Source organism: Saccopteryx leptura, chromosome 5 (assembly GCF_036850995.1).
Source record: "Saccopteryx leptura isolate mSacLep1 chromosome 5, mSacLep1_pri_phased_curated, whole genome shotgun sequence".
NCBI lineage: Eukaryota > Metazoa > Chordata > Mammalia > Chiroptera > Emballonuridae > Saccopteryx > Saccopteryx leptura.
In genome coordinates this window covers 108,830,386-108,853,456 of record NC_089507.1, presented here as the reverse complement: position 1 = coordinate 108,853,456, position 23,071 = coordinate 108,830,386, and the positions used below count along the sequence as shown (strand labels likewise).

At 44.1% G+C, this 23,071-nt stretch overlaps 1 protein-coding gene across 1 annotated transcript in view; it reads right to left on the bottom strand.

The window, feature by feature from the left end:
- The window catches only part of CCDC3 (coiled-coil domain containing 3), a 108,864-nt gene extending 93,003 nt beyond the window's left edge, over positions 1–15,861 (bottom strand). Inside the window, exons 1-2 of the mRNA XM_066387417.1 lie at positions 15,242–15,861; positions 12,747–12,921 (exon numbers count right to left, since the gene is read on the bottom strand). Of these exons, the coding sequence (XP_066243514.1) occupies positions 12,747–12,921; positions 15,242–15,615 (549 nt within the window). The 5' untranslated portion in view covers positions 15,616–15,861. The remainder of the gene's footprint in view (positions 1–12,746; positions 12,922–15,241) is intronic.
- Positions 15,862–23,071: the final 7,210 nt, after the last annotated feature.

Below are 23,071 nucleotides of genomic sequence, written 5' to 3'. Positions count from 1 at the left end.
GCAGCATCTTGTGTTGCCTGGGCCCTCAGAGGAAGCATGGTTCTGCCAGGTGTCAAGGCTGATTTAAGTTTAAAAAAAAGATGAGAACCAGCCAGGGAAACTGAAGCTTGACAGTGTCCCAGAGGGTCTGGCCAGTAAGAACCAGAGCAACATTGGGGAGACAGGAGGATATTTCCTCTGCCCAAAATTCACAGTCAGGGCTTGTTGTAACCACTGCAATCAATGCCCAGAGATGCCCACACTTGTCTGCAAAACCACAGAGTGAAATTGTCGGACAAAGGAACAGGACGATGCAGATGCAAACTGGCAACAGGGAGGCGGAGGAGTGTGGGAAAGAGGAAAGCATAAAGGCAAAGACACTTTCCCCTTCCCAAGAGAAGGCTGCATGAGCTTGGATGTCCACAGGGAGGGTTCAGATGGTGGCAAATTTTCTGCTTCCAAGACAGAAAGGAGATAAATGATCATTTCTTATTTAAAGTCACAGCCTGATGGCCAGAGATCTTACAAAGTTCACATGCCTCTTTGCAAAACCTCTGCAAGGACTGTCAACACGTTCAGCCTTCACCTCCATGTGGGGACAATGAAACATTGAGAAAGAATTTCATGAAGGAAGCAACCTCAGACTTTGGGAACAAAAGTCAGAACTTCTATTTTCTAGCCTGCAAGACTCTCAGGATGTTTTATTTCACTTCCTTTTAATACTGGAGCACATTTCCATAGTAAATCCAGGTCTTGGGGAGTTGCATGAGGCCAGGTGGAGGCTGAAGGACTCTGTTCTTTGGGGACACAGCAGCCCCTTGATGGAAGACCAGACTTCATTTTTATTTCCTCCCTTTCCTTCTCAATATGTATGTATTGAATATACTGGAAAGGCTTCAGGATTGAACATTATTATTCAAGAAAAGAAATAAAATTAAGAAAAAAATGAGGACACTCAGTGAAGATCCTTCAACAAACCAGGATGAGACCTTTCCCCTGCTGACCCCTGACTTCCTGGCGTAGGTGCTGTAACTGCCAGACTGTATGAGCCTGTCCGTAGAACTCAAGCACTAATTATTCACAAATCTCTGAGTTTGAGCATTCCCAGGTTCTGTACCACAAAGACCTACTGTTACCCATTTTGCTGATAGAGTCTGAGTCATGGTAAAATCACATGATTGTCAAAATGAGATTAAAAATGAGAGTTGACTAGCATAGATCAAAATCTACAGGTATGGTCACATATTGCAATAAGAGTAAACCTTGAGGATATCATGCTAAGTGAAATAAGGCAGTGATGGTAAAACAAATGCTATGTGACTCCACTTATATATGAGGACAGAGTCAGGAGTGACTGGTAATGGGTTCTGGGTTTTTGTTTAGAGAGATGAAAATGCTTCAGTAAATGATGAAGGTTGCACATATCTGTGAATATATTAAACACCACTGAATTGTACACTTAAAAGGATGAGTCTTACAGTAATGTGAATTATAACTCAATGAAAAAAGAAATTTAAAACTACAATGAGACTGTACTACACACCTATCAGAATGGCTAAAATAAAAAATAGTAATAATACCAAATGCTAGCAACGAAGCAAAACACTGGATCACAAATACATTGTTGGTGGGAATGTAAATGATATAGCCACTTTGGAAAACAGTTTGCAAGTTCCTTTTAAAATGGAAAATGAACTTACTAGACAACCCACTAATGACACCCGTGGGCATTTTCCTAGAGAGAAATGAAAATGTATATGTCTACACAAAAGTCACACACAAATGTTCAGAGTAGCTTATTCATAATAGCTAATAACTAGAAACTACCTAATGTTCTTCACTGAGTGGTTTTAACAAAGGATGGTTCATCCACAATGGGAAATATTACTCAGCAATAAAAAGAAATACAACTAACTGAAGAAGAAAATCTCAGAAAGTTATGTATTGTGAGGTTCTACTTATATAACCACTAAAATAACAAAATTTTAGAGAAAGAAAAGGCTGCCAAGGCTTAGGAATGGGCAGGGACAGTGTTGCTATAAAGGGGTAGGTTGAGAGAGCCTGAGGTGATGGGACAGTCCTATATCTTGATTGTGGTGACAGGGAACGGAAGCTACACATATGACACACTTGTCTAGAGTTTTACACATACACACACAAAGAAGTGCTTGTATAACTGGTGACATCTGAATCAGCTCTATGTACTTTGCCAACGACCTTGTTTGGTTTTGCTACTGTACTATATAGCTATACAAGATGTACACCATAGGGGAGCATAGGGGAAGGGCGCCAACAACTTCTCTCCATTTCTCTGCAGCTGTCTCTGAATCTATGTTTATTCCAAAATTAGAAGTCTTTTTTTATGGTAACTATATAGTGATAGCATTAGTCAATGTTTAAGAGTAATGACTATGTTTCAATAAAACTCATACTTGATGGCAAAAGTAGAGAAGACATGACAGCTGGCACAGTGCAGCCTCTGTGTGGAGGAGGGAGGGAGCTCTCTTACTGTGAACCTCATACTCAAAAACAAGTCAAGAACTTCCAGTGTGGACCCACTCATGTATTCTCATTGGCCCTCTACACCCTGCATGCAGCTCAACTAACCTGTAACATGGTGGTTTTCAACCATTTCATACTTGGGGACTGGTGAAAACAGAATTATTTCAGGGACTGCTAAAGCAGAAATAAAAATCATTGCTAATATTTTGTGCATTATCTTTTAATTATACTACTGTAAAATAAAACTCTCTAAAATAACTAGATGAACAGTAAAAAAATATTTTTAATAGAATATAACTTGAAATTTCTAGAGAGCAATATGTAGTTCAAGTAAAGCTAGTGTGAAATCTGCTGCTGTTTCTTTGCAAGAACACTTGATAACAGAGGCTGCAGTTTTGTTTCTGAGAGATGAGCACTGTAAGAACATCATTGGGTTTCTTTGTTTAGTTTTTGTCGGTGATAGGACCGAAAAAGTCTCACACAAGTAGGTAGTAGAAAATATATGATTACAAATTTAATAGCTTTGTAACAAAGAGATGGATATTCTTTTTCCAGTGATATCCAAGTTGTGACAATGATTACATTTTATGTTTACACCAAAAGATAAGTCTCAGTTTTTCTTTTTCACAATGATTACAGGAGCAGGAATTGATGTCTTCCATGAATGAGTTATTGATCTAGAGGTTACCTTTACAGGGATCCTCATTTTCAGTGTAATAATGGTCAAAGTTCTGTACTAACATTCTTCAATGTTGACTTATAATAAATATGAATTTCCAGGTGATGTCTGAAGCAAGCAAAAAGTCTTGGAAAAGTGGAAACATTTCTACATCTTCCTGTATGCAACTTCCCCAAAAAACAAGTTTCTGAATGCATCTGTCTTATTTCTTAATATAAAAATGTTTGTGTTACACCCCTGAAGAAAAATATTTAGTTTGTTGAAGAGGCTAAACATATCTGCCATATATGCAAGCTTAGCCATTCATTCTTCATCCAGCACAAGCTCTACTAATGCAGAGTTTTGCTCTTGCAGAAACTGTCTCACTTCTTCTCTCACCTTGAAAACTCTCTCTTGAGCGCCCCCTCAGTTCCATATAGAGAAGGAAAAGGTGGTGTGAATCTGTGCTTTCACATAGTGTCATGAACAGTCAGTCTGGAGTTCAAACCTCGACTATGAATATCATTAATGATCTTTACTTCATTCATCACTGTATTCAATTCAGGGGAAAGTTTCTTTGCAACTAAATGCTACCAGTGAATCACAGAGGGTGGACAACATTTCTGGATGTGCAATGTTCTTTATTTTGCAACTACCTGAGTGATATCCAATCATTCTTGCAGCACGGTCCGTACATACTCTGATGCACTTTTCCAAGTCTAGGCCCTCCCTTGTAAGTACTCATTAAGAATATTAAATATCTCTGAACTAGTGGTCAACCAGGTAAGATCTTCCCTAAATAGAGTAGTTCTTTTTTTTTTTTTTTTTTTTTTTGCATTTTTCCGAAGCTGGAAACAGGGAAGCAGTCAGACAGACTCCCGCATGCGCCCGACCGGGATCCACCCGGCACGCCCACCAGGGGTGACGCTCTGCCCACCAGGGGGCGATGCTCTGCCCCTCTGGGGCGTCGCTCTGCCGCAACCAGAGCCACTCTAGCGCCTGGGGCAGAGGCCAAGGAGCCATCCCCAGCGCCCGGGCCATCTTTGCTCCAATGGAGCCTTGGCTGCGGGAGGGGAAGAGAGAGAAAGAGAGGAAGGAGGGGGTGGGGTGGAGAAGCAAATGGGCGCTTCTCCTGTGTGCCCTGGCTGGGAATCGAACCCGGGTCCCCCGCACGCCAGGCCGACGCTCTACCGCTGAGCCAGTCGGCCAGGGCCCCAGAGTAGTTCTTTATCATCAATATACTTTATGACACAAAGTAGAACAGCATGGTTACTCACATCAGTTGATTCATCAAGTTGAATGGCAAAATATTTTGGTTTCTTTATCCCCTCTACAATTTGCTTTTCAATATCATTAGTCATATCAACAATTCTCTGAACGGTATTGTCCAAAAGCAGGATAGTCTCAAGTTTTTGTGTGGTTTGAGGGCCCAATATTTCCCAACTAACATCTAAGATGCAAGGCTTTACCAATCCTTGTACAATATTGAACGGTTCAATACCTTTTCCTGTTCGACATTCAAAGGGTAGCTAAATAAGATGCTCAAAGCAGCGATTTGTTACAAGTCATCATTTTCTTCATTTGAATTTTCTGACTTTTCATTTGGTTATGTAGTCTTTCAAAAAAGAATCCAGTGCCTTCTCAATAACATCTCTATGTTCTGAATACAAATGACAAGTAAGTTTGAAAGGTTTCATTGCATCATTTGACAAAATTTCATAACATACGACACCAGTGGTTCTCAAACTTTTTGAAGTCAAGGTGCATTTAAAATCCTACAAATAATTGTAGGCGCACTATATACAAATTTCTGAGAAATATGTTATAATCATTAAGTCAAATATTAAAGAAAAAATATAAAATCCAAGCAAGCTTTTATGGAAATTAAACAAAGTAAATACAACAAAATTAAATTTATTCTGACATTAAAAAACATTTTTATGTTACATTTTTTGTTATGCCTTTTTTTTTTTTTTTTTTTTTTTTTTTTTTGCATTTTTCTGAAGCTGGAAACAGGGAGAGACAGTCAGACAGATTCCCGCATGCACCCGACCGGGATCCACCAGGCACGCCTACCATGGAGCGACGCTCTGCCCACCATGGGGCGACGCTCTGCCCACCAGGGGGCAATGCTCTGCCCATCCTGGGCGTCGCCATGTTGTGACCAGAGCCACTCTAGCGCCTGAGGCAGAGGCCACAGAGCCATCCCCAGCGCCCGGGCCATCTTTGCTCCAATGGAGCCTTGGCTGCGGGAGGGGAAGAGAGAGACAGAGAGGAAGGCACGGCGGAGGGGTGGAGAAGCAAATGGGCGCTTCTCCTGTGTGCCCTGGCCGGGAATCGAACCCGGGTCCTCTGCACGCTAGGCCGACGCTCTACCACTGAGCCAACCAGCCAGGGCCTTTTTGTTATGCTTTATAGAATTTGTAAAAAAGGGGTTAAAAAATTTAAAAACGACAAAAAAAGTTATCTTTTTATATATATAGATACATTCTTAGTAAGATTTAGTAAATTTGGCAGGTCCCAGGCGCAAATGTGTTAAGTTTTTTCATTCTTGTGTTTATGAGAAACATGAGCCTGATGTGTCCTAGTGATTTCTTCAATGTTTGGGCATATATTTGAAAGGCAAATTCTCATTTCTTCGTCAATACATTGAAGAATTCCTTTCTTTTTACTCTTAATTGTGTTGAGTGCAGGAAACTCCCACCATACATATCATCTTAACTTTACACCAAAGGATAGAAGAAACTTGCCTTTAGTCTTTCTGGGGAACATGAGGGGTAGTGTAAACAATCCAGCACCACAGCTTAACAGCCTTTTGCAACCTAATCAGGCAAGTGAGGTGGGGGGTTAGGCAGACTGTCAGCTTACAGCCAATACCCTACACCTCTGTTCCCCCAAAATCTAAACTCCAAAAACCCTGTTGGTTTTTTGGTCCCCAACAGACACATATTTCTCTGGAATATCATAGGGCGCACCTGGAAATCTAGGGCGCACCAGTGTGCCCTGGCGCACACTTTGAGAACCACTGTACTACACACAAGGGCCATGGTGATAAGTCACTACCAGGTGCTACATTGAAACTAAGTTTTAAATACTCCTTATCATACTGCCTAACAAAGTTCCAACACATTCCACATTTCCTTTTCACTGTTTCTTTGAGACTTGAAGCACTAGTACTTGGTTTACTTTCAGTGTCATCACCACTTTTTTTTAACTATTGTTTGCTTTTGAAGAAGGTTAAAATGTTTTGTTTTTTCCTTTCCATTTTGAAGGGTTTAAAATTTATAGCACAATGACACTAAAACAGCAATGATTTATTTGTAAACAATATGGACACATTTTGAACAGGCAAGTACATGCATGACTATTTGTGCAAGCACGAAAAAAATGTACTACTGAGAAAAGGGAGGCGGTTGGACACAGAAACACACAACAGATAAAGTTCTATTGTACTTTGTACCATAGCACATTACAGTGCAAACTGGTACTTGGTTTCTGAATACCACTGTACAATGCATTGAACACTACATAAGTTTGTCTGAATGCTATTTGGGCAAGTGTGAAAAAAATGAATTACAGGGATAGGGATGGGAGTTAGAACCTGCGTATAACCTAGCTGGCTGGAAATGAAAACACACAACAAATAAAGTTTTACTTTACCACACACAATAGTGCCACATGGTACAAGCTAGTGCTTGATTTCCGAACTCCACGTGTACAATACGATGCATTGAATACTAAATAAGTTTGTCCAACTGCTTTTTATCTATTGCACATGATTTGCAAATGTTCTGCATGGTGCAAAAGGTTGTCTGAAGGAATACCTACAAGTTCCAAAGATATCTAAGACAACCTCAATAGTATTTTCAGGCTGGTAAATGGCAATCACCCTAAACATAGCGAATTTGACTAAAATTTTTGGGTCTATAATCCTCATACATTAGGGTGGTTGACTCTTCTGAAATTTCTGGCGGACAGGTACTGTCTGCAGACCAGCAGTTGAAAAACACTGCTCTCACACAACTTCATTTTCATCTCAATGCTAGGACCCAATGCTGAAATCATTCCAATCAATGTTTACTCCGGGTCTTCTGAGGTCCTGGGCCCCATTGTGAGGGCTCAGAATCACCCTTTCGTAGCTCAGACTGTGAAATGATCTCCATCCTTGAATGTTCATCTCATGTGCCACCTCCTCTTATACCATTCTTTCATCACCAAGTTGGTCTACAGCAGTGGTTCTTGAAGTCTACAGATTCCTGGGGATCTCAAGATCATTTCAGGGGGTGCATGAAATCAAAACTACTGTCAGAATACTACTAAGATATCCTTTATACTGTGCTGACATTTGCACTATTGTTGCAAAAGCAAAGGTGAGTAAAACCGCCGGCATGTAGAGCAAGTACAGGCAGTGGCACCGAAATATACTAATAGCCATTGTATTCTTCAGTGCCTTGTGTGGGGAGAAAAGGAAGTGGCAGTTTAACTTAACAATGTCTTTGATGAAACAGTAAAAATCATTGATTAAATACTAACCCTTCGGTATACATGTTTCTAATACTCTGTGTAATGAAACCAGAAGTACACAAGGCACCTCACCTGCTTGTCAAAGCGCAATGGTTGTGTCAAGGAAGAGCACAGTATGGCTGCGTTCTGAGCTGAACTAGCAGCTTTCTTCATGAAACAGGATTTTACTGGAAAGAATGAATGATAAACTATAGTTATTCAGCTTTGAGAGACATTTCTTGAACATGGAAAAATAAGTTTGTCACTTCAAAGAAAATAATTCATGGTATTTGTTGCCACTGATAAAATTCAAGCTTTCCAGAAAAAATTAGAATTTTTAAAAATTTGCCATAGTATGCTTGCCATTTTCCCAATGCTTAAACACTTCCTTGGATTCAAAATGGCAACAGAGTAGGTGGATGTTCCAATTGCCAACTCCCAGGACCAAACTGGATTACAACTAAATTTAAGAACAATCACCCTGAAAAACCAACTTCAGACTAAATGAAAAGTCCATAACCAAGGAGTCACAGAAGCCACACAGAGACTGGTAGGAAGGGCAGAGACGCGAACTGGGCTGCCTGCTCCCAGGAGCAAGCAGGGCTGAGAGTCTAGAGAGACTCTCCCTGCAGGGTGGGTCACCCTGAGAGGGGAGGGTCCTCAGCCCCAGGCCAGGCACCCAGCCTAGAGCCCCAGAGCCTAGAAGAGGCACCCAGACAGCACTTGGCGGTGAAAAAAAGCCAAGGTTTCTGTCTGCAAGAAAGAGACAAGAGATCTCAGAGATGCAGGCACCCTCATAAAGGGTCCACGCAGAAAATCCTGTTCACATAACTTACCCTGGGCTCTGGCGGAGGGAGGGTTGAGAGGACTAGAGTCATGTGAGGAGAGTGTATATAATGTCACACATGTCCATACTCTTTGTAACAGCAATGTATTGGAAACAACCTAACTCCCTATCAATAGGGGACTTGATTAAAAAATTATGACACATCATACAATGGAAGACTATGCAGCTATTTAAAGCAACTTTGTATGCATTAATATAGAAAGATCCAGATAGCCTTATGAGTAAAGCAAGGTAAAGCAGTATGCATAATGTGCTGACATTTGTGTCAAAGAAGAAGGCAAATAATATGTTTGCATTATTTGTTGCATGAAAATACTCATTGAACATTTATAAGAAACTCATAACAGTTGCTACCAGTTTGGAGGATGAGTGAGAAGTGGGCTGATGGTGTCAGAGGTAGGAGAGAAATTCTACTGACTACCATTTTATACTTCTAGATTTGGGGACCCATATGAATGTCATCCGTTTATAATTCAGTAAATGAGTTTTTAAGTGCTCTCTGCAGGGAATCAAATAAAACTCTGTTGAATGAATGAAAGTACGTATGGTGGACTTCCGTTCCCATCTCCAAAACATATCCCCATCCCATGGCAGCCAGCCACCACCTGCCACTCCCCTGGGAAGGGGCAGAAAACTTTTTAAATTTTAAAAATATGTCATTTTTAAAGTCATACTTTAAAATAATCAATTTACAGTAATAAACCCTTGTATCACCCTATTGATGAGATACTTTCAAATATGCCCTAATTAGTTAGGTTCTTTCAACAACCTTAGATAGTTATAAATTGTATCCCTATTTTAAAGATGAGGAAACTGACATTATGAGAAATTAAGGGCCTTTCCAGAGCTCAGTTCTCTGGAAATGACAGAGCCAATCCAGACTTTCAGATTACAAATTTATATTCCTTCTAATGCAGCTGGGAGAATAACTCCCCCATCCTTCCCAATTCCAAAAAGAAAAAACAAAAGAGATGGCAAATGACTTTTACAAATTTTATTTCAATCCCTGATACTCTTTGACAGATCTATACAAATCTGGTCAGTCTGGGCCTTGGTCCTAAGGAGCAGGATTTACAGAGAAGGATAAATATCCAACTTCTGTTTTGACGGCTATACTCACCCAGCAGGATAGAAAAGAAGACAGAAAAATGTCCTTGGCTGGTGTAGGGAATCCTGCCAGTAAATCTGGTGGTTGCTCCCACTTGCCAGAGACATCCCCAAGGTCCCATAAACACCATGACACGGAACCAGAGCAGCACTGAACACTTTGTAACACTGCTGACTTTCTGGCAACTTTTGAAAGCTTGTGCTTCTACTTCCCAAGGCATGGGCAGGACGTCTATAGATGGAACTGCAGAGAGGGAGGATTTTGCTGCCGAGGACTGAGGTGCACATGGCCCCAGGTATACATCACAAAAGTTTCCCTATGTACAATTTTCTTCCTCCTCCATTTCTTAAACTCTGCATTGACTCCCGAGTCCCGGATTCATTGATCCTCCAAGACAAAGTAAGAATTATCAGTAAAAAGAATGAAAGCTACCTTTCATGACCACAATCTAGATCTCTGTCCAAGCTGACCAGAAGCTGAGAACAACGGCATTAACAGGAGAAAGCCTGGGAATTTGCCAATCTTCTAATCTAGGACACAGCACATCATACAAGAAAGGCATGTAACACACGCTATGCTGTCCAGGGCCATTTATAATGGCCTCACTATAAATGAGAGGGGGTCATGTGTTTTGATTTCAAAAGTATCCTCAGACCTATTTCTGCTGGAATAAAAATGCGACCTGAACAGCTCTTCCGATTCCTTCCCTGGCTGAGGGCCACCGCAGAAAAAATGGACACCACTTCTGACATGATATATAGTCATCCTGAGTTGGACAATGTGATGCTCACCTACTCACAAAAAGGGCAGAACATTTTTAGCAGTTTTTTTGAAGAAAGGAACAAGAAATTGTCAATAGCCTGACCTGTGGTGGCGCAGTGGATAAAGTGTCAACCTGGAATGCTGAGGTCACTGGTTCGAAACTCTGGCCTTGCCTGGTCAAGGCACATATGGGAGTTGATGCTTCCCGCTCCTCCCCCCTTTCTCTCTCTCTCTCTCTCTCTCTCTCTCTCTGTCTCTGTCTCTCTGTCTCACTCTTCCCTAAAATAAATTAAAAAGAAAATTTTTTTAAAAGCAATTAAAAAAAAAGAATCTAGGATTTCATTTGGAGTGTGCTAGAACATGACTCGTGTTTGGGGTACTCGGGCTTACACTTGGCAAGTCTAGGTCAATATATAGTGGGTGATTAATATTTATAGTATATATTAAGAAGGGGAAGGCCCTGGCTGGTTGGCTCAGTGGTAGAGCGTTGGCCTGGCGTGTAGAAGTCCCGGGTTCGATTCCCGGCCAGGGCACACAGGAGAAGCGCCCATTTGCTTCTCCACACCTCCCCCTCTCCTTCCTCTCTGTCTCTCTCTTCCCCTCCCGCAGCCAAGGCTCCATTGGAGCAAAGATGGCCCGGGCGCTGGGGATGGCTCCTTGGCCTCTGCCCCAGGCACTAGAGTGGCTCTGGTCATGGCAGAGCGACGCCCCCTGGTGGGCAGAGCGTCGCCCCCTGGTGGGCGTGCCGGGTGGATCACGGTCGGGCGCATGCGGGAGTTTGTCTCTCCCGGTTTCTAGCTTCAGAAAAATACAAAAAATAAATAAATAAAAATAAAAATAAATTAAAAAAAGAAGGGGAAGAAACGGGCTCAGGAGCATGTTAGGAGCAAAGTATAAGACAAGTCTTGAGAAAATTCTGATAAACAATAAAGGAAAAGTAGGATTCTATACTGCTATTAATAAAGTAGGTCTATGGGAGGAACCTCTTGATAATATCTAGAAAGTAAAAATAAAATGTTCCTTAGCTACAGGTACCTGACCATCAGGCTAACATCCCTGCCAAGAACATGAAGAAGGCCTCCAGGAGTCAAGGAGCTCTGGGCAGACGATAAGGAAGTCTGGAAGAACAAGGCAGCTACCCTAGGCCAATACACCAGATAAAAGCATTTCATCCAAACCCGTCACATCAGGGTGGAAGGAAGGAAACCCTCAAACATGTGTAATGGTTCATTAACCCATAAAACAGTCCTTGTTCCACGGGATACCCACATCTCCACAGAAGAACTCTCTCTAGCAGTCTGTCTCTCTGTCTCATTACCTTAAAATGTCTCAGACCAGGGACTGACCTCATTCCACAATTATCCCACTGAGGCAATGCCATTGCTTTGGAAAAGTAACAATCCTTCAAACTTCCCCAAAACTCTGGCATCTGCCCCAGATTGGAAGATCCCTTCTATATTTTCATCCCCCAAGTCATCCTGACCCTTCCATTCAACAACCACCGGTCCACCCTGTACCTCTGTGTCTTAACAACTATAGTTAAAAATCATAGAAGTGTTCACTATTAATTAATTCATTTCCTTAAGGACATTTTCTTTCCTCTCAGAAAATGTCTTAGGGTCCTATGCTATCAATAACAATGAGTATGATAGTCACAATGGCTCATATGTGTAGAGTGCTAAGGGCTTTACATATTTACACATTTTACAGTGAAATAATATGGCATCAGCACTATGACATAGATGCTACCACTGTCTCCATGTTACAGAAGAGGAAACTGAAGTACAGTGTGCTAACCTTCCCAAGTTCCCTAACTTCATGAGGAACCCCATGCCAAACAGGAAAGCCTCAGGAATCCAAAGTGTATAAGCACTGTTTTGTTTTGTTTTTATTTTTGACAGATACATGGAGAAAGTCAGAGAGAGGAAAAGATAGGGACAGACAGACAGGAAGGGAGAGAGATGAGAAGCTACAATTCTTTGTTGCGGCACCTCAGTTGTTCATGGATTGCTTTCTCTAATGTGCCTTGACCGGGGGCCTCCACCAGAGCCAGTGACCCCTTGCTCAAGCCAGCAACCTTGGGCTTCAAGGTAGTAACCCAACCTTTGGGCTCAAGCCAGCGACCATGACCCCATGCTCAAGCCAGCGACCCGGCACTCAAACTGGCGACCTCAGGGTTTCAAACCTGGGCCTTTCATGTCCCAGTCTGATGCTCTATCCACTGTGCCACCACCTGGTCAGGCTATAAGCACTGTTTTTTAATTGCTGGTAAGGAGGGAGATGAGAGGATAATCCTCTTTGGTCAGGGCTTTTGGGAAAGTATTCTTGACTCCTTCAGTCACAATACTCACACGAGACATGCTGTACAGGGTACAGCCAAGTCTTACCCTATTGTCTTCCTGGATCTCCCAGTCACTAGAGAAAGTCGCCAGTTGCTGCCCTTGGGAACAGTTTGAAAACTGGAAAAGGCTGGAAAACATTCTTCTGTTCTCCTGAGTGTCTGGAAAGATGGCATCTTGGAAATTGACTCCATGAGGCAAGAGGTTATAATTTTCATCCATCCTAGTGGAAAAAAGGGAAAAAGGCAGATGTACAGTGGGTATCTATTGGGTGTTCCAACTTTAATCAGGAATCAGAGAAGACAGAGTCTTGCCAATTCCACAACAATGTCTCACGTGGCTCTCCTCAGAGGAGTTACTGTTTCTAATTAAATCTCTACCTCAACTACATGCATCTATTCTTAAGGTTTTCAAAAAGATGACTTTGGGTGAGGCATGGGGAAAGTGCATGCTTGCGTGTATGTTTCTCTACTTGTAATATCTCCCAAGAGGCCTTCCTTCTCACAGAGAGTGTTGTTTCTTGGTGAAAAGAAGGCCAGTTGTAATAACCTGGGTTCAAATACTGCCCTTACTACTTATCTTCTAACAGGAAACAAATTTTTAAAATTCTGTGAGCAAAAACAATCTGCAAAAACAAGATGATATTAGCACCTTACTTCTTGATGGCAATGAAGGCTTGCACCACAAAATGTAGGTAAAGAAAGTGCGTGGCATGAAGTAAGTGCAGTATAATGTCAGGTAACATTTCTATAGAGCCTAGTGTAAATAGCCTGTTGCAAAGATAAGCCATGAAAAGGAAAAGGAACTCACCAGTGAGTCCCACTGCCGCTTTCCACTGTGACACTGACCAGATTCTGTCTCAATGGGTCCCCGAATAACAGAGGAGGAATGATTTGTATGCAGCTGTTAACACACTTCGGGACAACACAGCCCTGTGAAGTGGAAATCTATCAGACTGCTATTTGACTCTGTATTTCTTCCCTCTTTGTAAATATGTCAGAGCAAAAGATGAAAGAGTTGGCTGGCTAGCACAGAGCCGATGGACAAAAACTGTATTTCATGCTAAAGTTGGGAAAAACAATGTCCACTCAAGCACTGCAGCTCTTTCTTCTTTGGGAAATGAAATTTTGTCATAGTATAGTTTTATAGCTGGGTTCTCAGTGTTTTTGCTAAATAAAAACATGAAATATCTGAGTTAAGCCTCTCCATATGAGAAAGGTACAGTCACTCCTCACTGACTTTACTTAGAAACTACACTTCTCCAGCAATGAAAAAAAATAAATTCAACTGACTCTAGCTAAACCACTCAAGCCAACACAAAGCACGCCACAGATTCTAAACTTAGCTATTCTGGCTTCAATATGGAAAACATGTGTTGCCCTGGGCTTATGTATGCCCTCTGTGGAACTTACGGTTTTCCTTTTCAGAGAAATGTGAACTCTCAAGAGCTCAAAGTGAATCTGCAGACCTAGGTCACAGTCATTCAAACATCCTATTGCTACTTCACAGCCTGGACAGACTGGAACCCATACCAATCACAACTTTGATTAATTCACTATCTGGACATAGATGTTAGATTCCATTTTGATATTTCTCTCAGTTGCTCTGTATCACTTTCCTACCTTAACTGAAAACAATCAATGCATTGAGGGTTCCACTTGCTGTTGTTTCAGACTTCAGTGGAACCCATTGACTAAATTCTTATGCACAAGCATTCTATCTTAACCACAGAGCAACTTTGAAGATTCGAGGAGTCTCCAATCAGAGAGGGCTTCCTGCCTGATTCACCTCTATCCTCTTGGAAGCACTGTGACTCAGGGTCTTACTTCCAGAAGCCCACTCCCCTTGAACCTTGGCTATTTTGAATGGCTTGGCATTGAGGTCTGTTGGTAGCTAATATGAGAATAAGTTTCACTCATGTGAAACAGGAAGACAGCTGGGCTGCATTCCACACCATTCACATCCTTGCATTCCAAGCAGGTGGGGAGAAGGGAGTGAGACTACTCCTGCATCTATCCTGCACGGGGTGTTTGCATGAGTTACTGTGTTTTAGCCTCCACCAACCTTGCTTTTCACATTACTAAGGAGAAGAAATTGACATTCTTGGGAAGGTAACTCTTGCAAAATCAGGAGAAGCAGAACCATAATTCCAACAACAGTCTGATTTCAAAAGTTTTTTGTTTTCTTTCTCACCAGCCCAGGCTACTCCTATTGAATACGGTTTAAAATAATAATAATAATTTTTTTAAAAAGTTGATTCAAATGAAGTATTAGAAACTATCTTGAGCGTTTTGCCTGAAACACTCTTTCTTGCATGAAACAGAAATCATTCCTGGAGGTTGTTGTTTTAAACCACCCTTAGCTAGAGATGTCTGGTATCTTTGTAGAGACATCGGATAAGAGTAAGGGAAGGACCCCAGGGATATTCTCATATGGCACAGGCAGGATTCTGTGAAGTCCCGGCATGGCTCCAGTTAATGGTGACCTGGGGAGGTCACGCAGATAGGCAGAGGTGGTGTGGGCGCGAGGTCCCAGGCTCTCACCTGAGGAAGAAGAAATAGGAGTAGTCCTGGACCACAGTGTGGGAGTGACACGAGAAGTAGCCCAGGCCGGTGAGGTTGAGCCTGGAGCCGGCGGGGACCTCCAGCATGCTGCCCCACGCCTGGTCGCAGAGCATCTCGATCTCCGCGGAGTAGAAGAGCCCCGCCTCGCCGGCCTCGTACTGCCAGGGCAGGTAGTTGTACAGGCTGTGTCCCTCCTGGTGCAGCGCCAGCACCTTCGCGTACACGATGATCTCCGCCAGCTCGGCGCGGCAGCCCTCGCTCAGGGGTCTCCACTCGGACGGCAGCTGGCAGCCGCGGGCGGGCACTAGCCGGCCGGCGAGGCAGAGCGCAGCGAGCAGCAGCGGCCGCAGCATGCCGGCGGCAGGAGCGGGCGGCGGGGCGGCCCGGTCGGCGCTGCGCCCCAGACGCACTAGCCTGGCCGCATGGCCTGGCCCCCGGGCCCGCAGGGCGGAGCGGGGGCGCGCGGCCGCGGGGCGCAGGGGACGTCGGCGATCCAGGACCGCCGGCTCCGGCCGAGGAAGGGCAGTCCCGGGCGCTGGGGCCCGCACGCTGCTCCAGGAGCTCGGTGCGCCGCTCTCCCCGCCTCCAGGCGCACCATGCCCGGCCCTCGCCCGGGACTCTTTAAAAGGGTCGTGGGGCGGGCCGACCACCGCCTCCTGCCCTGCCCCCCGCGCGGGAGGCGTGGGGCGGGGGCGGGTAGCGGGAGAGGGTGGGGAGTCGTGGGCCGGGTAAGACCCGGGCCGGGGACCCGCGGGAAGTTCAGCGGCCGCGGGCTGCGGCCCCGCGCCCGGCACAGTTGTTTAGGGGGATGCGGGATGCCCCGGTAAAGTCACTGCTGGGAGCGGCCGCTCAGCCCCCCCTGCTGCCCACTGAGGCACCTGGGCAAAGCTCTCCAGGGGCAAAGCGTGCTCCGAACGCGTGCCAGCCTCAAAATAATTGCTGCTCATTGGCGTGATTACTCTGCGTTAAGTTTTACATTTTCTGTGTAGTTCGTTTAGAGTCAAAATACATAGAAATCAAATCTGAGTTTACCTTCACGGAGGTTAACTAGGAAAGTCAATGTAAGCTAATCAACTTTTTGAATCTCTCTGTTTGTTTAAATTAATCGTGATCTTAGAAAAGCCTTAATAAAAGATTTGGTTACCAGGGTGAAGGGGACTTGTTTGAATGGGGAGTGGGGAAGGGGTGGGGGAAGGGTGTAAAGAGGGATAAATATATATAAGGTGAGGGAAAATGATTTGACTTTGAGTATTGGTATACAACATAATCAACAGTTCAAACGCTATAGAAATGTTCACCTGAAACCTATGTACTCTTATTGATCAATGTCACCCTGTTAAAGTTAATTGTCTAAATAAAATTTTTAAAATTAAAATTAATAAGATAAAATAATAAAAGACTTGAAAAGCTATTTATTTTGCCCTGATTTTTCTAAAGTACATGATTTACATAATTCCTACTTCCAGATTCTAAACACCCTAACCCTGAGCAATAAATTCTGAGGTCAATTCCAAACAGCTTTTTCCCAAGTCAGTGAGTGAATCTGAGAGACCCAGCTTCTGACAATTCTATCATTATCTTTGAACTCAGCAATTCCTCTTATCTCTAAATTTCCTTAATTGTTCCTAATGTAGTGAAAAGAAGAAAATGAAATGTTTTTATAAATATATTTATAATATTTCTGTATATTATACAGCTAATATATATATCATGTAAATTATTTCTAATATATACTGATATATTTATAATAAATTTATAAGCAAAATTGCCTTAAAATGGAAGGCTTTTTGTTCTGCAAGCATCTTATGAATTAGGGTTTCTGCAAGTTTGAGCCTTGGGCCCCAATTGACTTCTTCTATGCACTGAAGGGAAAAGAATTCTTGGGGAATTCTGGAAGACAGCATGGGGCAGCTGTGTTAGGCTTGCTCGCTGGTTTACCTTTGCCTGATTGGTACATGAATGTGTGGCTGCACCACATGTGTATGATCTATATAAGGCTGTGGGTGCTTGCAATGAAATGGGGTTGTGGCTGGCAGGTTGCTTGCCTGCCACTGTGAGGGGCCAATCTTGCTGTTTCTTTGCCAGAGAAGCTGTTTCCCCCTACCTGTGTGCTCATCTGCTGTTGTGAGACTTTATTAAATGGAATGGCCTAACACTTTCCAGCTACACAGTTTCTTTACCATCTTCCTGAATCCAGTGTGTACCTGCCTGGCCAGGGCCACCAGCATTACATCTGGTGTAAGCAGTATTCTGAGCAGGTTGGTATGAAGCTGCCAACATCCTTGAAGGGTGGAATAGAGAGGTGGCTGTTCCCAGTGACTCTCTTGGTGGGGACCATGGGCAGGGTATTTTTTATAACCCTGCAAGAAGAAATCAAGAGCTCTGTGTGGGAAGCTGAACAAAGTTGAAAATCCCAGGATGAGCTGAATACTGAGTGGCAACAACTGCATGAACTGGAGCGAGCACTGGAGAGGGAGGCTGACCGGGTCTGAGAGTTGTGGTGTGGGTGCAGGCTGACCACCAAAGACACCTGGAACAGGAGCAGTCTCTGGACAAGGAGTTGTGGGTCCATGAGTTGCAGTTTGCCTGGAAGCTGAAGGTTGGCAGTGATAGCTGTTGGAGAAACAACTATGGATTCAGGAGCTCGAGTCTCAGCCTCAGGCCAAGAGCCAGCAGCCACAGGAGCCAAAGTGGGCACAGAAGGTAGCATTGTAGTCCTGCCAGCAGAATGGCTCTGATTCGGCGGGAGCAGGCATTTCCGACTCTTCTGCATTTCCGACTCTTCTGAGGGGGGCGCTCAGGCTGCAACTGCCATCTGTAGACTCAGAGCCCAGCTGGTGGTCATCAAGAAGGTAAAGACCCAGGAGCCAGGAGTCTCTCAGGGGCAGCCACAGCCTCCTCCCCAGGTAGTGGAGCACTGACCAGGTAGGGTCAGGCCCTGCACCCAGGCAGAGCTGATGGAGTTGGGGGTGCAATTCAGGCAGAAACCCACCAAGCTACTGGCAGCCTGCTTGCTGCAGTTGCAGGACATAGGGCTCGATGGCATCATGCTCTCCGGAACAGAAATGGATCAAGGCTGTGAGGGCTGCTGCCCATGCTGCCCCCCTGACTGGCAAGAGAAACAGGCTTGTAGAAGTTACCTGAACACATATGTGGGTGTATTTGATTGCGGTCAGGACAGATAGGGAGAAATTAGATGGCAAGCCTAATAGAGTATTGTTGGAGCTTTGGTGGCAGCTTGAGTCAGAACAGAGGTTCAAGCTGTTGTAAAAACAGGAGAAGTGGGTAGCCTTGGCATCCGCCAGGAAAATGGCTGGTATTCAAGTCAGCGAAGAGAACTGTCAAGGCAGCACAGGCCTTGAATGTGTTTAATCTTGCCAGGCCCTGTGAGCTTGCCGAGGGGTTTGGATAGGTCTTGTGGCAACAGATAGAGCACTGATGGAAAGGTGCTGAGGTCCGTTAATAAAGAGCTGTGTGCCTAGTTGCCTGTAATGAACTTTTACCTTGGGGATTTGCACAGGTAGCGTGGCTGTCTATCGTGGACTGATCTTGGACTGCAACCAGGAGGAGGCACTGGCTTCCTTGATGGATGGACATGTCACTTGTGGACAGTACTATGAGAGACCTGACGGGGGGTTGTGGCACCTGTGGAGGCCCTCCTGTACCAGGAAGCTGCTCTCACCAAGTTGCAGAGACCTACCAAGGCCACTTTTTTCAAAGGATACAGCCCTGGACTATACAGGCCCTCCCACCAACCATGGGATGGGGAGCTGGAGATAGGCCTCCAGTTAACTCCCTAGGCAGAGTGCTCAGGGAGACATTGTGAAGGGCACCTTTGTGATTGGCATTTTTGGTATGTATGTAATGTACCTATTGTGAGTTGAGCAATTCTACAGGGGTGGAATGTGGGGCAGCTGTGTTAGGCTTGCATGCTGGTTTACCGGCTACAAGGACTTTGCCTGATTGATAAGTATGTGGCTGCGCCACATGTGTATGGCCTGTATAAGGCTATGGGTTCTTGCAATGAGAGGGGATTGCAGATTGTGTATTGCCTGCCCGCCACTGTGAGGGGCCAATCTTGCTGTTTCTTTGCCTGAGAAGCTGTTTTCCCCTGCCTATGTGCTTGTCCGCTGTTGTGAGACTTTATTAAATGGAATGGCCCTAACGCTTTCCAGCTCTGAAGTTTTTCTACCATCAGCCCAAATCCAATGTGAACCTGCCTGGCCTCAGCCACCTGTGTTATAGAAAGATAAGCAGAAAGCAGCTACAGAAGTGGTAGAGGTCCTGGCCTATTGGCTCAGTGGTAGAGCATCCACCTGGCATGTGGATGTCCCAGGTTTGATTACCAGTCAGGGAACACAGAAGAAACAACCATCTGCTTCTCCACCCCTCCCCCTTTCCCTCCCCCCCCCCCCCCCCCACAGCCATGGCTTGATTGATTTGAGCACATCATCGGCCTGGGCATGGCTCTATGGAACCTCTACCTAAGGTGCCAAAAATAGCTTGGTTGTGAGCATGGCCCCAGATGGGCAGAGCATCAGCCCCAGATATGGTTGCTGGGTGGATATGTTGGGGCACATGCGGGAATCTGTCTCCCCTCCTCTAATTTGGAAAAGAAGAAAAAAAAAAGTGGTAGAGAAGATTCCAAGCTGAGCCTCACCTCCCATGACTCCCAAATCTCCTTCCTCAAATCTCTCAATCTTTAGATGACTAAATTTATGCATGGTTGTTTTGGCCTAAATTTTCGAAAGGCAACTCTGTGGTATAATCCAGTCCACCAGGACAAGACCTCAAAAGGAAGAGGGCAAAGGAGGGTGACTTCGAAGATATCTGAGGGAGAGCTTTTGGCACCCCCAGAAGTGGAATGATCAGGACTCCAGCAAGCACTACTTGGTTAGTGAGGGAGTGGAAGTCCACAGCTAATGTTAGGTCACATTAGTATAGGGCAGTGGTAGTCACCCTGGTCCCTCGCGCCCACTAGTGGGCGTTCCAGCTTTCATGGTGGAACCAAAGTATAAACAAAAAGACAGATTTAACTATAGTAAGTTTTATAAAGATTTATTCTGCCAAACTTAGCGAAAATTCGACATAAAGTACTTAGTAAGTAATTATTATATGCTTTAACTTGCTGTAACTCTGCTTTATAAATTTTATAAAGTAAAGTTATTTTCCTACTTTATAAATCACTATTACTGTGGAACTGGTGGGCGGTTAGAAAATTAACTACTAACAGAGATACTAAAGTGGGTGGTAGGTATAAAAAGGTTGACTACCCCTGGTCTAGAGTATGCTTATAATGCAGAAAGTCGAGGCCAGGGAGGTTCACACTGGATTCGGGCAGACCACAGAAGAACCACAGAGCCAAAACGCGTTGGGCCATTCCCGTTTATTAGATTCTTGTGGAGGCAGGTGAGTGAACAGGCAGGGAAAACCGCTTCTTGTCATGTGGGCGAGTGAATAGGAGACTCACCACTTGAGAAAGTACCTGTAGCCTTATATAGGCTACGCACGCAAAAGTGGCTTTCTGCCCCAGTGTTTACATTACTAGTCATGCAAAGTAATTATAGCCTGAAAACAAAAGAGCAAGCTCACCTGACCAGGCAGTGGCGCAGTGGATAGAGCATCGGACTGGGATGCAGAGGACCCGGGTTCGAGACCCCGAGGTCGCCAGCTTGAATGCGGGCTCATTTGGTTTGAGGAAAAGCCCACTAGCTTGAACCCAAGGTCCCTGGCTCCCAAGGGGTTACTCGGTCTGCTGAAGGCCCGCGGTCAAGGCACATATGAGAAAGCAATCAATGAACAACTAAAGTGTTGCAACGCGCAATGAAAAACTAATGATTGATGCTTCTCATCTCTCTCCGTTCCTGTCTGTCTGTCCCTGTCTATCCCTCTCTCTGACTCACTCTCTGTCTCTGTAAAAAATAAATAAATAAATAAAAATTTAAAAAAAAGAAAAAAAAAAAGAGCAAGCCCAACTGCAGCTTTTTCCCTACAATGGTGATCCAGTTGACTGAATTCTTATTCTTACAAAATCCTCTGGGTGAGCCTGAAAGAAGAAATAAAAGTGAGAGCTCCTCACAGAAGCTAACAAATCCCTGTACATACATCTATGAGTCAGCTTAGAGCAAGGGTCCCCAAACTTTTTACACAGGGTGCCAGTTCATTGTCCCTCAGACCTTTGGAGGGCCGGACTATAAAAAAAATTATGAACAAATCCCTATGCACACTGCACATATCTTATTTTAAAGTAAAAAAACAAAATGGGAACAAATACAATATTTAAAATTAAGAAAAAGTAAATTTAAATCAACAAACTGACTAGTATTTCAATGGGAACTATGCTCCTCTCACTGACCAATGAAAGAGGTGCCCCTTCCGAAAGTGCGGCAAAGGCCGGATAAATGGCCTCGGGGTGCCGCATGAGGCCCACAGGCCATAGTTTGGGGACTCCTGGTTTAGGGCCTTGATAAATTTTGATGAAAAAAATCACATATTTGATTCTCAGGGCACACAGGAGAAGCACCCATTTACTTCTCTACCCCTCCCCCCTCACCCCACACTTTTCTCTCTCTCTTGCAGCCAAAGCTTGATTGGAGCAAGTTGGCCCCAGACGCTAAGGATGGCTCCATGGCCTCTGCCTCAGGCATTAAGAAGAGCTCAGTTGCTGAGCAAAGGAGCAATGCCCCAGATGGGCAAAGCATCGCCCCCCAGTGGGCTTGCTGGGTGGATCCTGGTCGCAGCACATGCGGGAGTCTGTCTCTGCTTCCCCTCCTCTCAATGAATAAAAATAAATTAACATTAGGGGGAAGCAAGTGGACAGCAATCCTGATGGCATGCGACTCTGTGCTGTGACACACCCCCTCCCCATAGATACCAGACTTTAATACAATGGACAATTGGTATTTCAGGATTATATCAGACACTGAGTGGCACTGCTCATTTGTCTCTTGTTTAATATATGAATTCAGAGATTTCAATGTCATTGTCTTAGTTTCCTTGAGTTGTCATAACAAAATACCACAGACTTGAGGCCTAAGCAACAGATATTCATTTTCTTACAGTTCTGGAGGCTGGAAGTCCATAATCAAAGTGCTGTCAGGGTTGGTTTCTGGTGTGGTCGCTCTTCTAGACTTTAAGATGGTCACCTTCCTCCTTTGTCCTCACATGACCCTTTCTCAATGTGCATATAGAAAGAGATCTCGTTTGTCTCTTCCTCCTGGTATAAATAGACCAGCCCTGTTGAATTAGGGGTCCACCCTTTGACCTCATTTAGTCCTAATTACCTCCCTAAAGCCCTGTTTCCAAATAGTCTCACTGGGGTGGGGGTGGGGTTGTAAGGCTCCAACATATGAATTTAGGGAGTGGGGGAACACAATTCAGTCCATAGCAGTTATTTAGCAGGTGTCCTACAGGTTTGCTAGAGAGAGAGAAGGGATATAAAATGATTTATATTGCTGACAAAGAGAATTAGAGCAAGCAATGCCAAATTATATTAAAAATTGCTAACAATTATTCATTGCTTACTATGTGCCAAGCACTATGTTGTAAGGACTTTGCATATGATATGTTAATAAATTCTGCAAACAACACTCTAAAATAGATACCACTACAATCCTCATTTTATAGATAGGAAAATTCAGGCACAGAGAGGTTTACTGACTTACCCAAGATCACAGAGCTAGAAAGTGCACCAGCATTCAAACCCTAGCCTCAGACTCCAGAGACCATGAGCTTAACTACTGTACTAGAACACGGACAAAACAGGTAATGTTTTAAAGACACAAGTAGGCCCTAGCCAGTTGGCTCAGT